Source organism: Styela clava, chromosome 12, assembly GCF_964204865.1.
Source record: "Styela clava chromosome 12, kaStyClav1.hap1.2, whole genome shotgun sequence".
Classification (NCBI taxonomy): domain Eukaryota; kingdom Metazoa; phylum Chordata; class Ascidiacea; order Stolidobranchia; family Styelidae; genus Styela; species Styela clava.
In genome coordinates this window covers 16,126,947-16,139,497 of record NC_135261.1, presented here as the reverse complement: position 1 = coordinate 16,139,497, position 12,551 = coordinate 16,126,947, and the positions used below count along the sequence as shown (strand labels likewise).

The following is a 12,551-nucleotide window of genomic DNA, read 5'->3' as shown; positions in this document are numbered from 1 at the left end:
TGCAATCGCCACTGGTTTACACAAAGATTGTGTCAGGACCACAATTTCAATCTTATGAAACCCAAAACTTTGATCAGAAACTGGACACGCAACGTTTCTCCAATCATAATTGGAATAGGTCCAGATTTGAACTGTTGTCAAACCAGGCCATCTTAGAACTACTCTCCTACAGCCGTTGTAATTTCATCCTTTTCCAGGCTAAAGCTTAATGAACGAACAATTCTATGACTTGTAATACACGCAGAGGACAGCTGCGATTCCCATTGATCTCACTATCTTCCAAACTCTCCATACAGACATTCCTTACTTTGTGGCACAGAACTGAGAGATCAAAATGTTTTTGAACACATTTATTTTATCAGAACTAGCTGATATGCACATCATTGAGATGGCCAAAAGAAAAAAATTGTTTGCGAAATGCCCTCCGTCTAAAGAAAGTTGAGAAAAAACACTTCTGAATATCGAATACTAAAAACAATGAATTGCAGGAGGCAATTTGATCATGTTTTTCTGTAAAATATAAACTAAGACTCATCACGGCTAAGCCTCATAAACTTGGCATTGAACCATTGACCACCAGAGGTGGTATTTTCTTACTTATGATTAAATTCATGGGAGTCGGACATTATAATAAAGTCAAATTCACGGGAGAAACAAAAAGTATGGAGTTGCTCAAGTATAAAGACAAATATAAAGGCTAGCATACTCCAAAACTTGCTACAAAATATGGTTTTGTAAGACCTCGTATTGAGAGTCAAAATCTCATTGAAGTGAGAGCCTGAGTCATTTTTTGAATGAACCCTTCGAGTCTGGTGTAATTTTCCCACAGCCATGCTACATATTATCGCTTTATTTTAAAATTAAAGATAATCATGTGAAAGAGGATTATTTCGCCTCTGGATTTTGTTTTGTGAATTGTTTTATTCGTCGTTGGACCAAATGTGGCATATCCCAACTATGCTTTGATGCACCATATAATCATGCCGTTTTATTATCTTGTTTAACTATTATCTTACATATCATAGTTTGCAAAGCATTCAAAACAATCGAGCCTACAAACATTTGGAAATCAAGTACGCATTTAGAGCTAATTTCCCAATATTCAGTCCTGTGAATTTACATTAAAAATCACACATAAATAAGAAATAGGGAAACATTGATGAAGCATATTAGAATAAATGGTTAATAGAAGGGACAAGTTGCTCAAAATCAAGAATTTGTATTGAGCTGAAAGCTGCAAAACGTAATGCTCCTTTAAACACAAAAAAAATTAAGTAATTAGGGCAAACACTCTATCTACAAAAATAGACAATATTAATAATGTAGTAACATGATTTCTGAATACAAAACTTAGCATTAAAAAATATGCATTATTGAAAAAAAAAATTAAAAGCAAAAAAAAATTGTTGCACTTACTTGAAATCATATAGAACCTGGGTATAATGTTATTTGGTCAATTGTATAAGTATTCAATTTGCTGTAACACATTCGGAAATGAAAAAGATTCAAATTTTAATGAGTTGTTTTTCAAAGCTACTCAACTACTCTAGTCTGTGATCGATAATTGCCTGGTTTAATATGCATACAGATTGTTTTCAATTTCGCTTTGGGATACAATATGATGAAAACCCCTAATCAATCTATATCAAATTGCGAAGATTGTTCACTGAAATTAACTTTTTATATCCTGTCATTCAGCACAGATTCCATTTATAACACAAAGTACAAAAAAGTAGACGAATTAAAATGGCAAGGCTGTTTTACCAAGAAAAATAGACAATCCAAATATAGGAAAAAAAGCATAAATGTTGAAGAATCAGGCATGAAAAAACTATACGTTTTGCTTGTACTCGAGTTTTTTTGGAGGATCTGATGATGGTTTTGCAGGTATAGCGTTGTTTGATTGTATTTGTTCTGGTGTCGCAGGCCAGGCATAAGTATAACTAACGTCAAACTTGACAAGATTGGGAAGAGATCTTCGCAACTCTTGGAAAACTGTATCGGAAACTTCAGTGCTGTTCAAATTCAGATTCGTCAGGTTGGTCATATCTATAGATAAAACAGATATTAAAATAGGGTACAGTGGCTGGTGCTTTGAAAAAATCATCAGAAAACTGCCAGAGTAGGCTCAAAGATTCGAATACCATGAGAGATAATTATGCTTAAGGGTATAGCTGGACTCCTAGCTGTTGTTGTAGAGTAATTCACCAGTGTTCGGTTTACAACTTCTTTCACCAACAAGTCCGTCTGGAATAACTATTCTCATGCCAGGCATGGGCTGGTAACAGGCCATAGTTTGCCATATGAATAAAACGTCTCAACAGCTGACCAGAGGATAAACAAAAAACATTCTACACTGGTGATACTATTGGTTGATTACTTCTTTCTTGCTATGATCCCCTATTATGTACTTTAATCAGTGTTTCTATCTGTTTTATGAAATTAGTTAGTAAAAAAATCATGGAGTTTTCTCCTAAAGAGATTATCTGTTTTGATAATGTCTAATATAAATGTAACTATTCTGGAATGTTGGATCAAATAATTTTGATGAAACTATTCTTTTCATTCCGGGAGTTGTCTAGAAATCATGAATTCTTCAAGCTCATGAGTCAGAATTTATACATTTAATGGCGATATTTCCCACAGCATTGTCGAAAGAAAATTTAAGAAGGCTTGCAAAGTGACAAAGCAAAACCTCCTAATCAGAAAATAATATATCACCTTTCAAGCATCTTATGCTATCATCCCCCACATGTGTCTCACATAAATTCAACGACGTTAAATTCAAACTTTCACACAATCTTCGCAATCCTAGATCTTGAATCTGAAAAATAATTTTTATCAAATGAGTTAAATTTCAATATCAAATTAGTAGTATTAAGTCTAATAATATCAATGCACAGACTTACACTGCTTGACCATAAGTTCAAGTGTTGTAGCGAAGGAAGTTTCGAGATGATTTCTGCTGATTTACATGAGATTCTTGTGAACGAAAGATTAAGATTTTTCAGGTTACCGTAGGAACCACTGCTAAGAAATTTGTGAAGATCTTGATCCTGCAAAGAAGCACATTTTATTAGAACATGAAATTGTGCATTATAAGTGCCATTTTTCTCTTTTTCATTAGCGACAAAACTTTAGACAAGCATACGATCAATCATCCGTTTCCAGTTTAAATCGAGTATGGAACAGGTGTAACCAATATTCATTTCAGGTGCATGGACTTGATGGTTGAGGAAGCCATAACAGACCAAAAAATTAGGTGAATCATCCTTACCACGCCTCTTGCACATAATTATCGGCACGCAATTCCAATCTACAAGCGTGTGCATGAGGTTCACATGTGCAAGACAAAGTGTGTTCCTAATGCTTACTAAGATGTGTCAACAGTCAATCAGAACACGATAAAGACTGTCAAAAGATCTAGCTTGATCAATGAGACAGTGATAGAATTGATGATGGAAGTGTTGCCATTCCCCAGACCAAGGGTAATGTAATCTATGGCGCACAGGCTGCAAAGCATTTTGTATGGCCACACTGTTCTTGAAAAGGTTGTGAAAATTTCTTACGACTACATACAAATTTTCTTTTTAAACTTTATTCAGAATATCTAAACATGAATTTTCAAAATAACATTAAGGTTTTTTTCCATCTCTGGGTAAACAATGTCAGCCACTGCCACCTTATATTCGCATAGCAAATGGGAATAGCAACAGTGACACCACAGTCAATTTCTCGATGCAGCGCTTTGCCAACCCCCGCCCTGGCACCAACTTACTCACTGTACTTTATGAAAATGCATTTTGATGCTCAACTAATCCTATTAATCAATTCAAGAAAAGGCCAAGACAAAAGACTACAAAACTGTTTCATACCGTTGATCTAGGTGGCAAAGTGAATTCGTCTGGTCCACCTTTTTGTCTTAAAATCATTTCTTGTTTGCATAATTTTTCGTAGAAATCACTCCCGATAGTGGTTCCTCTCAATGTTGAGATAATCTGAATTTTCCGCTGACCCTCAGCAAGATTGTATTCCAATATAAGGCATAAAACCTGTTGAAAAATTTTTAATATAAAAAAACAACGACTCTGGTTTTTCTTACTTGGGAATTGAGGTTACTTTGTTGAAAATGATCCAAGGGCAGCGATTCAATTACTATAAACTAAAAGTAAATTTAATGCACATTTTTATATACCGATCACCACGTTTTAAACATCAATATGAACATCCGTAGTCCGTACTTTGTTTATCTATCCGAATTATTTTTGAAGTTAAGTATTAAGGGCATCAATAACAGAAACTCGACCTGGGCCCCATAAGTTTTGCACGACCCTGTGTACAATGATGCCACTATGGAGACCGATGTAACCCATGGTAATTTTCTTATTATATATGCTTCTGGTACAGTTTGAACCAAGCTTATATGCATTGTCTCATTTTGATTTACCATTAAGGCACATACCAAACTCTTGAACATTATAAATAATGGCATTATTCAATGATATAACACGCGAACATGAAATATTCAAACAAATAATTCCTTTTACAATCAACTTACTTCGTTCATAATATCCGATTCCCTCAAAGCGAGCAGCAGAACAGCATCGAGACAAGTATTCACTAATACTGTGACAAATTTCTTTACTTTGCATGTCTTTTTTGCTGATGCAAGGAGGGCTGTTGTCTAGGTTGTAAAAAGAAAGATGTTATTTTAATTATAAGGTTTTGGTTGAATGAGTGAAAAAATTGACTTTTGACGGTTATAGATAAAGGAGAGAATAATGTTATGAGTGACAAATTCAAATAAACAATAAAAACAGGAATAATGTAAATGTAATCTCTATAAAGTAATCAAGTAAATAGACAACACTTATATCATCCCGATTGATTTCCATATTTGCATATTCAGAACTTGAGCAAGTCTCTTCATTGTCTTGGACAAATTTTCAAATAAAACTTATAGAAGTATTCAGCAAATCAAGAATTTACTTATTCAATAAAACTAAAACCAATTTTGAATGTATTCAAATATTTGATTCATTTTGGGCATCTTTGATTACATATTTCAAAAAAATACCCAAATCATTTTATTTGGTATTCCTGAGACTAACCATTTTTGTGAACAAAACGCCTTCATCTTGGCATAAATTACTTTGAGGACTGAATATTTGCAACCAGCCATCTTTTTGCTCTCTGACACCGGTAAGACACCAAACAACTTTGTCTTGTCCATTTGCAGCAATTCTTTCAATAATTTGAACAACGTATCTAAAATGAATAGCATGCAGTTTATTTATTGCGCAAGAAATGAACTCATGATACAAAATTGTCGTTTTAATTAAAAGTTATCAGAAGACTGTTCATTTCAATCTTCAAGAGTGCTTCATATCGGAGTTCCCAAACTTTTAAGTTTGCAATCAATTCGAATATGTTAAAATTTTCGCGCTGCTCCTCTGATCTTTTAGAAATAGTGAGATTTATGTTTTGCAATAGTTTCAATAATTGTGTTTCGAATACGTCTAAAAATGTACAATAGATGTAGTACTTTGTGTGAAATCGTTGTACTTTTTGCGATTCCTAAGATTTGTTGCGCACCCCCCTTGGGGTCATGACTTCCAATTTGGAAATCCCCGCTTCATATAACATTCAATTCTTTTAACATTTGGTTGAAAGTTTGCTGACAATGCATTGGCTATATTATTCATTTGACCTACATGTAAATATAGATTTGAGCATTGTTCACAATTAAAGTCGCACAAAAAAGAGAGCAGGGCACTTTATCTATTTCACAATAAATCTTGGTTCAAACGATTGAAATAGATAACTTTTTTGCAGTAACAAGACAAGAGTATTTCGAACAATTATGGGATGACAAATTATTCCATTACACACAACATTGATCAATTTTTTTACACATGATAAGCATAACTATATTCACCTTAAAAAGTTGTCATCTTGCATAGCTCTGAAAAATAACAAAATATGCAACAGTCAGAAATATCGTTTATTAAAATTTAATATTTTTTTATGTATTTCTCAAAAATTCCTTATATGGGTGGAATTTGATAATAATTATTTCTCAAAAAGCCCTCTTTTAAGTAAATTCGATATATAATGATTACTCATTAGGTTATGTGTTCAGCTTGATTGGCTGCTTTATACTTTATATTCAAAAAATACATTTTTGTTATATATAATGATTCTCTGTCCCAGATTCAACCGGCATTGAAGCTTAAGTTATCCAACAATAAATCAGATCAGGCATCTCAATCATAATCGACATTTCAATTTCTTTAAAATAAACAGTTAAATTATGATATATTTTGTATGAATGTTTATTATGGACAAATCAATTACTTACATTTTCTGAAACGGCACAGGCTGAAGAATAACAGCTAGTGCAGACAGCCAATCAGATATCGATGATCTGAAATAAAATACAAATGTCAAACTATAGAAGAGAAAAAATAAAATATAGAAATAGGATGGCTATTGCATTGATGAGAATGAAAACATTTTCATATTTATTCTGAGAAGAAAAATATCAATAAAACAGTTCAATAACAACAAAAATGCATTTTTTCCACATGGCTACCATTCAGTACTGGCTTTGAGAATAGCTCACTAATAAGTCGTTTCAGATGTATGAATTATAATGGACTCGCGAGTCGCGACTATAGCTTTGCCAACCACATGAATCAGTAATCTTTTCACATAAAATGTTCCTTCACAGAATGTGATACTATTATGGGAGGCAATCACACAGTGGCAACTAGATTTTGCTTTGTATTGGCTGTATTATTACTAGTACTCTTAGTTACAGGTACTTATTCTTACTTCAGGAACCACTGAACTACACCTTAACTACCTGGAGTTTACAAAATAGACAGTCAAATAACACTCACACTTCATCTAAGACTTGTGCAAAAAGTATTGCCGTTTTAATATCAGGAGATGATTCCTCTGCATTTTTCTCTTGTGGATTCTTTTGTTCATTATTATGAATCACATTCATTTTGCTAGTCTGTAATTTCTCAGGTTCATCCTCTGGTACGACGTTATTGTTTTTGCTTGTCATTGCATTTTTGCTGTATTTTGTAGCGACAATGTCCCAGAGTTCTTTCTCAGGAACGTTTTGATTTTCGGGTGAGTCTTTCAAAGTTGTTGACCGTGGATCCCTGTTTTCATCATTACAATTTTCACTGGTGTTGGAGTTTTCTCGTGATCTTGATACCAGGTTTTTTTGAATGAAGTTTCCATGATGTTTGCCTTTCTTGCCAACTTTGTTGTCACTAAAAATATGGATGTTTTATTTCTCAAGCAAAAGATGAACATTTTAAAGCAAGTATGTGTCGTATTGTAAGTATTTTGTCGTATAATTGAGGGTGAACATTTGGAACATATTCTATAGCAGAGGTGTGCAACCTTTAGTACAGGTGGGCCAGATACCAGTAACTGGTGTAAACCACGGGCCACACCTTTTTAAACATAGGCTCTCAGGCACAAAAATTCAGGTTATTGATCTTATGAAATGCGTTGTTCACTTCGCACAAGCTAGCATTGTGCATCGCCATATGCATAAATTGGACTCGAGTATTGGCTTCGCAACGCGAAGGAATCGGGATTACTCAGACGTTCCAGATTAAACGTGCGGGCCACACACCATTCAAAATTGGCATATTTGGCCCGTGTGGTCCGCAGGTTGCACACTCCAGTTCTAGAGGGAACATAAATTTTGTCAAAAGGGTCTCATTTAAAAAAAAGAACACTGTCATATTGTTGTCGAGGAGTATTTATTGATCTGTTGAGGAAAATTCTAAATCCAATTTTTTGGGGATGATATACAAACGTTACATAAAAATCCACACCTATCAGATGAAAAACTGTCATAAATCGCTGCTAAACAAACTGCAACGAGGTTATTCAAGATGCGATTATGAGGACAGACACTCAGTGGTCCATGAATATTGCGAACAAACGCTCGAACAGCCTCTTCCCCATCATTTTGCATGCTTAGTGCTTGAATATATTCTTTAACAAAGGTTCGAAGCCACATAGATTTTCCATAATTCTAAAGTAAAATGAAAAATCTTTTTAAATAACTTCTCTATATCTTGATTTACAAGGAACACACACAGACATAGCAGAGTGGTGGCATTCTGGATTTCCTATTTGTGAACTATGTATTATGACAATTTTGAATATTCGGGGAACGATTCCAAAAGGAAATGAGTGTAATCCCCGAAAATTAATGACTGAAATTTAAAAAAAAAAAAAATTTTTTGATATTATATTATTTTGTTTGGGTAATTTTTGTCCACCTACTGCATTTTGATGCCACTGCTATCCTTGCTTCTAAGGATTGCAGCATGGTCATGGCACAAGATAATGCATCTCATATAATCGTGTGACAATGGTGTTTACTAGATGACAATGGTCAATATAATAAATAGCCTACATGAGATAACATGGCCATCAAATACAGCTTCTAAATGTTAATATAAATAATCCAATAGCTTTAAATAATCTGTGACATGAGACGGTTGCTGTTGGAGCTATCACAGAAACTATCAAAAAGGCTGGGAATGTGAAAGCAACCAGGGACTAGCGAAGGCCAACAAAAAAAAAACAGAAAGAATTGACTGGAAGCATCTAAATTCATATCAAAATGCCAAACCGGAAAGAATCTGGTGTTTCCAAACTATAGTAGATCCTTATCTAGCAATGGCTACTTATGCAGAGCCTTGTCAAGAGCAATAGGCGAATCAATATGTCGAATCAAATAAAGCCAAGACAGTAAATTCTTAGAGTCAGACCTACTAGTGAAAAATGAAAGGTAAAATTAAATAACATCTAACAAGTGAACAAAGCGTTACATTGTAATTACACAAGGATTATACAAACAGTTCGCTATCTCGTTTTCAGATCTATTCTAATCTGATACACAAGGAGATTAGAAGTATAAAGTTATGTACATACCTACATATAAGAGATCAAAACATAAACAAGACATACCGTGTTGTATTTTAGAATTCGTAGAACAACCGGCATGAACATGTCAATAACCACTCTTGAACGAGGACAATCCCGACAATGCTGTAAAAAGATTAAATAAATTAACCACCTATTGTTGAGCATATAGCAACTCCTATAATAGTAACTGATAATAACAAGTCAGAGACAGTTATTATTTCACTGCTGGATGAATGATTGTTTTAAAGAGCGCTGCACCTATTCATGACCCTTGGCGCAGTCCCTAGTTTCAATATGCTGCACCCATTCATGACCCTTGGCGCAGTCCCTAGTTTCAATATGCTGCACCCATTCATGACCTTTGGCGCAGTCCCTAGTTTCAATATGCTGCACCCATTCATGACCCTTGGCGCAGTCCCTAGTTTCAATATGCTGCACCCATTCATGACCCTTGGCGCAGTCCCTAGTTTCAATATGCTGCACCCATTCATGACCTTTGGCGCAGTCCCTAGTTTCAATATGCTGCACCCATTCATGACCCTTGGCGCAGTCCCTAGTTTCAATATGCTGCACCCATTCATGACCTTTGGCGCAGTCCCTAGTTTCAATATGCTGCACCCATTCATGACCTTTGGCGCAGTCCCTAGTTTCAATATGCTGCACCCATTCATGACCCTTGGCGCAGTCCCTAGTTTCAATATGCTGCACCCATTCATGACCTTTGGCGCAGTCCCTAGTTTCAATATGCTGCACCCATTCATGACCCTTGGCGCAGTCCCTAGTTTCAATATGCTGCACCCATTCATGACCCTTGGCGCAGTCCCTAGTTTCAATATGCTGCACCCATTCATGACCTTTGGCGCAGTCCCTAGTTTCAATATGCTGCACCCATTCATGACCTTTGGCGCAGTCCCTAGTTTCAATATACTGCACCCATTCATGACCCTTGGCGCAGTCCCTAGTTTCAATGCACAGCACCTATTCATGACCTTTGTGGCAGTCCTTAGTTTCAATACGCTGCACCTATTCATGACCCTTGTGGCAGTCCCTAGTTTCAATACGCTGCACCTATTCATGACCCTTGTGGCAGTCCCTAGTTTCAATATGCTGCACCCATTCATGACCCTTGGCGCAGTCCCTAGTTTCAATGCACTGCACCTATTCATGACCTTTGTGGCAGTCCTTAGTTTCAATACGCTGCACCTATTCATGACCTTTGTGGCAGTCCTTAGTTTCAATACGCTGCACCTATTCATGACCCTTGTGGCAGTCCTTAGTTTCAATACGCTGCACCTATTCATGACCCTTGTGGCAGTCCCTAGTTTCAATATGCTGCACCCATTCATGACCCTTGGCGCAGTCCCTAGTTTCAATGCACTGCACCTATTCATGACCTTTGTGGCAGTCCTTAGTTTCAATACGCTGCACCTATTCATGACCCTTGTGGCAGTCCTTAGTTTCAATACGCTGCACCTATTCATGACCTTTGTGGCAGTCCTTAGTTTCAATACGCTGCACCTATTCATGACCCTTGGGGCGGTCCCTAGTTTCAATATGCTGCACCCATTCATGACCCTTGTGGCAGTCCCTAGTTTCAATACGCTTCACCTATTTATGAGCCTTGGGGCGGTCCTAATTTTAATATTAAAAAATATATATATGTAACAAATTTTTGAAATGAAGCATCAAATTCTTTTTAAAATGGGTTTATATATAAACAAATTATCCTGACAAATCAGTAATTTCAGTTATAAAATTCTTGTAATCTTTCAAACCATCATATCAAAGTATGACTCATGCTCAGCCACAAACAATTTAATTTTTTGATGTATTGCATCAGCATATGAAAAGATATAACAAATCTTTTCAAAATTTGTCCCTGTCAATGATATCTTGATATTTTACAATATTATCGCGAATAGTGTGGTACTTTAAAATTCTATCTTGATATTAATTTTGAATTGGAGTGAAAAAAGTTATTTAAATATGCGAAAAAATCACGATGTATGCGAAATTTTTCTCTTGAATATAAAGTACCTTAAATATAATCATGAATTTCATGATAATAATCACCATGATGTCACCATCAAAATTGTGAGTTTTGCAGAAAAAGAATAGTGATTTGAAAATTTATAAAAACAAACTATTCCAAATTACTTTAACAATTCAAAAACGTCTTTTTTGAAGGTAATATTAATTTATACACCATACTAGTCAAAAAGTTGAACATAATAACAAGTACACATAAATTCAGCGTTACCTTTGTGAAAAAATTGCATATTTCGATTGAAGGTTCGTTCTTCTCAAAAAGTGGTGCTAACGTCTAAAATATAAAAAAGAAAAATGACTTTTTGCTTTGACATTGCCTACACAATTTATCATACCTTGGGGTGATGGGCATGGGATTTGAACCAGAGATTTTAATCTACAATGCCATCATAAATAAGTCTAATGCTTCAACCATTAGGCCACAAGCTGAACATATTGACTAAAAGATACAAAAATTTGCACCTAGCAGAGCAATCTTATCAAATGGAGATAAAATTTTTGAAGGATAAATCAAGTATATTTTCCTTATAAAGCCCTAATCCATGCTCTTTCCAACCAGAATTCGGCTTTCAATATGCAAGATGCACACCATCAGATAAGCATGATGACAAATCTACCTTGAGTATTAAATTAAATCTAAAATACACATAACCTCGGGGTAAAGATAGATATCACGATAAAATACCGAAGCGTCTTAGAAAATGACAAACAAAGTTTTAAATTATTTTCGGTAATCTTAAAATATTTATAGACCACCTTTCGATGTTCGACGTTATTAAAAATAAGATTAAAATCAAAAATTGTCTGTATTATTATTTTTATCCCAAAATAGATTTTAAATTCAAGATTATCTATTATCATTTTCGACTAATAATACTTTGTTCCGGCTTTATATAATAGACAAAAAAATGTGATATTGTTCATGACTAATAGTAGGAAGCACATTGCATCATTTTGTCTCCGCAATATGGCAGAGCAAAATATCCTAATACTCAAATTTATAGATTCTAATAGATATTGCTAACATGAAACTTGAAACAATTCAAGTCAACGCTGCCATGGAAAAAGCTAGATAGAAAGAAAAGTTTACAAAGCAGAAGTTTCATATATATATACATATATGAACAAGTTTTATTTGAGCCAAAAAACAACAAACATGGTAAGTATGAGTATTGAAAAAGTCATTTTCATACATTTATGTACCGTCGTCCCCTCTCTATATATCATTCTCCACCAGAGCATAATACAAAAAAAAACGTAAAGTTAGAAACCAATTTATTACAAATCCAATTAAACAAGTAGACCAATCGAAGATCATGATTTTTCAATATTTTGATATTTGGAGACATTCTGATCAAGTACGATCTTGAATAAGCCAGTGTTCTGATATTAAAGAGATGTTCATAGTTTTACTCCAGTGAAATGAGTTGGTATATTCCAGATGTCACAATATTTCTGACTTTTTTGAGAATGTGATAACGCCCCTCCGGGTTTTTTCACCCATTAGGGCCATATCGCCCAGTTTGAAA

General features: G+C 34.8%; 1 protein-coding gene across 2 annotated transcripts in view; it reads right to left on the bottom strand.

Moving 5' to 3' along the window:
* Positions 1 to 335: 335 nt before the first annotated feature.
* Positions 336 to 12,551, bottom strand: part of LOC120330367 (C-Maf-inducing protein-like) — a 28,510-nt gene continuing 16,294 nt past the window's right edge. For both annotated transcript variants that reach the window (XM_078118945.1, XM_078118946.1), the window contains exons 8-19: positions 11,234 to 11,296; positions 9,016 to 9,096; positions 7,869 to 8,071; positions 6,906 to 7,292; positions 6,362 to 6,427; positions 5,939 to 5,965; positions 5,112 to 5,268; positions 4,559 to 4,684; positions 3,876 to 4,052; positions 2,910 to 3,056; positions 2,722 to 2,824; positions 336 to 2,049 (exon numbers count right to left, since the gene is read on the bottom strand). In XM_078118945.1, coding sequence (XP_077975071.1) covers positions 1,832 to 2,049; positions 2,722 to 2,824; positions 2,910 to 3,056; positions 3,876 to 4,052; positions 4,559 to 4,684; positions 5,112 to 5,268; positions 5,939 to 5,965; positions 6,362 to 6,427; positions 6,906 to 7,292; positions 7,869 to 8,071; positions 9,016 to 9,096; positions 11,234 to 11,296 — 1,755 coding nt within the window. In that variant the 3' untranslated portion in view covers positions 336 to 1,831. The remainder of the gene's footprint in view (positions 2,050 to 2,721; positions 2,825 to 2,909; positions 3,057 to 3,875; positions 4,053 to 4,558; positions 4,685 to 5,111; positions 5,269 to 5,938; positions 5,966 to 6,361; positions 6,428 to 6,905; positions 7,293 to 7,868; positions 8,072 to 9,015; positions 9,097 to 11,233; positions 11,297 to 12,551) is intronic.